The 398-nt window shown below is 58.0% G+C and overlaps 1 protein-coding gene across 1 annotated transcript in view; it reads left to right on the top strand.

Moving 5' to 3' along the window:
- The window catches only part of EMH_0025120 (uncharacterized protein), a gene marked incomplete at both ends in the record, with an annotated part of 2,004 nt that overhangs the window by 214 nt on the left and 1,392 nt on the right, over window positions 1-398 (top strand). Inside the window, one exon of the mRNA XM_013502401.1 lies at window positions 3-398. Coding sequence (XP_013357855.1) covers window positions 3-398 — 396 coding nt within the window. The remainder of the gene's footprint in view (window positions 1-2) is intronic.

Here is a 398-nt window from a genome sequence, read left to right as displayed (position 1 = left end):
CGGGGCTAGCAGCCGGTTCGCACTATGGGTCTTTACTTCCTCCTACTGATGAGGTATCAGAGCCAGGAGCAGCCTCAACGCTCCCAAGAAACTCAAGGATCACGGGAACTACAGAAGCTGCGGGGGCGTCAAGGGGTGCAGGGGCATCAAGAGCAGCAGGTGATGGACGGCGAGTGAAACCGCCTTCTGGGGTGTCTACGCGAACGCAAAGAGGTAGTCGTACAGATGAAGATACTGCGGAACAGGGAACGAGCAGAACAGCCTCAGCCAGTGACAATGGATCTGAGGGGTCCGAGGGAACAGAGGGGTCAGCAGGAAGAGAGGGAGAGGAGGCAGCAGAGGGAGCAACAGAGCCCGGATCATCATCAGCAGGAGCTGTTGGTGGTGCAGCGAAAGCA

Source organism: Eimeria mitis, genomic scaffold (assembly GCF_000499745.2).
Source record: "Eimeria mitis Houghton genomic scaffold, Emh_scaff908, whole genome shotgun sequence".
NCBI classification, from domain to species: domain Eukaryota; phylum Apicomplexa; class Conoidasida; order Eucoccidiorida; family Eimeriidae; genus Eimeria; species Eimeria mitis.
The sequence above is the reverse complement of the archived record's forward strand: the minus strand, read 5'-3'. Positions and strand labels throughout refer to the sequence as shown.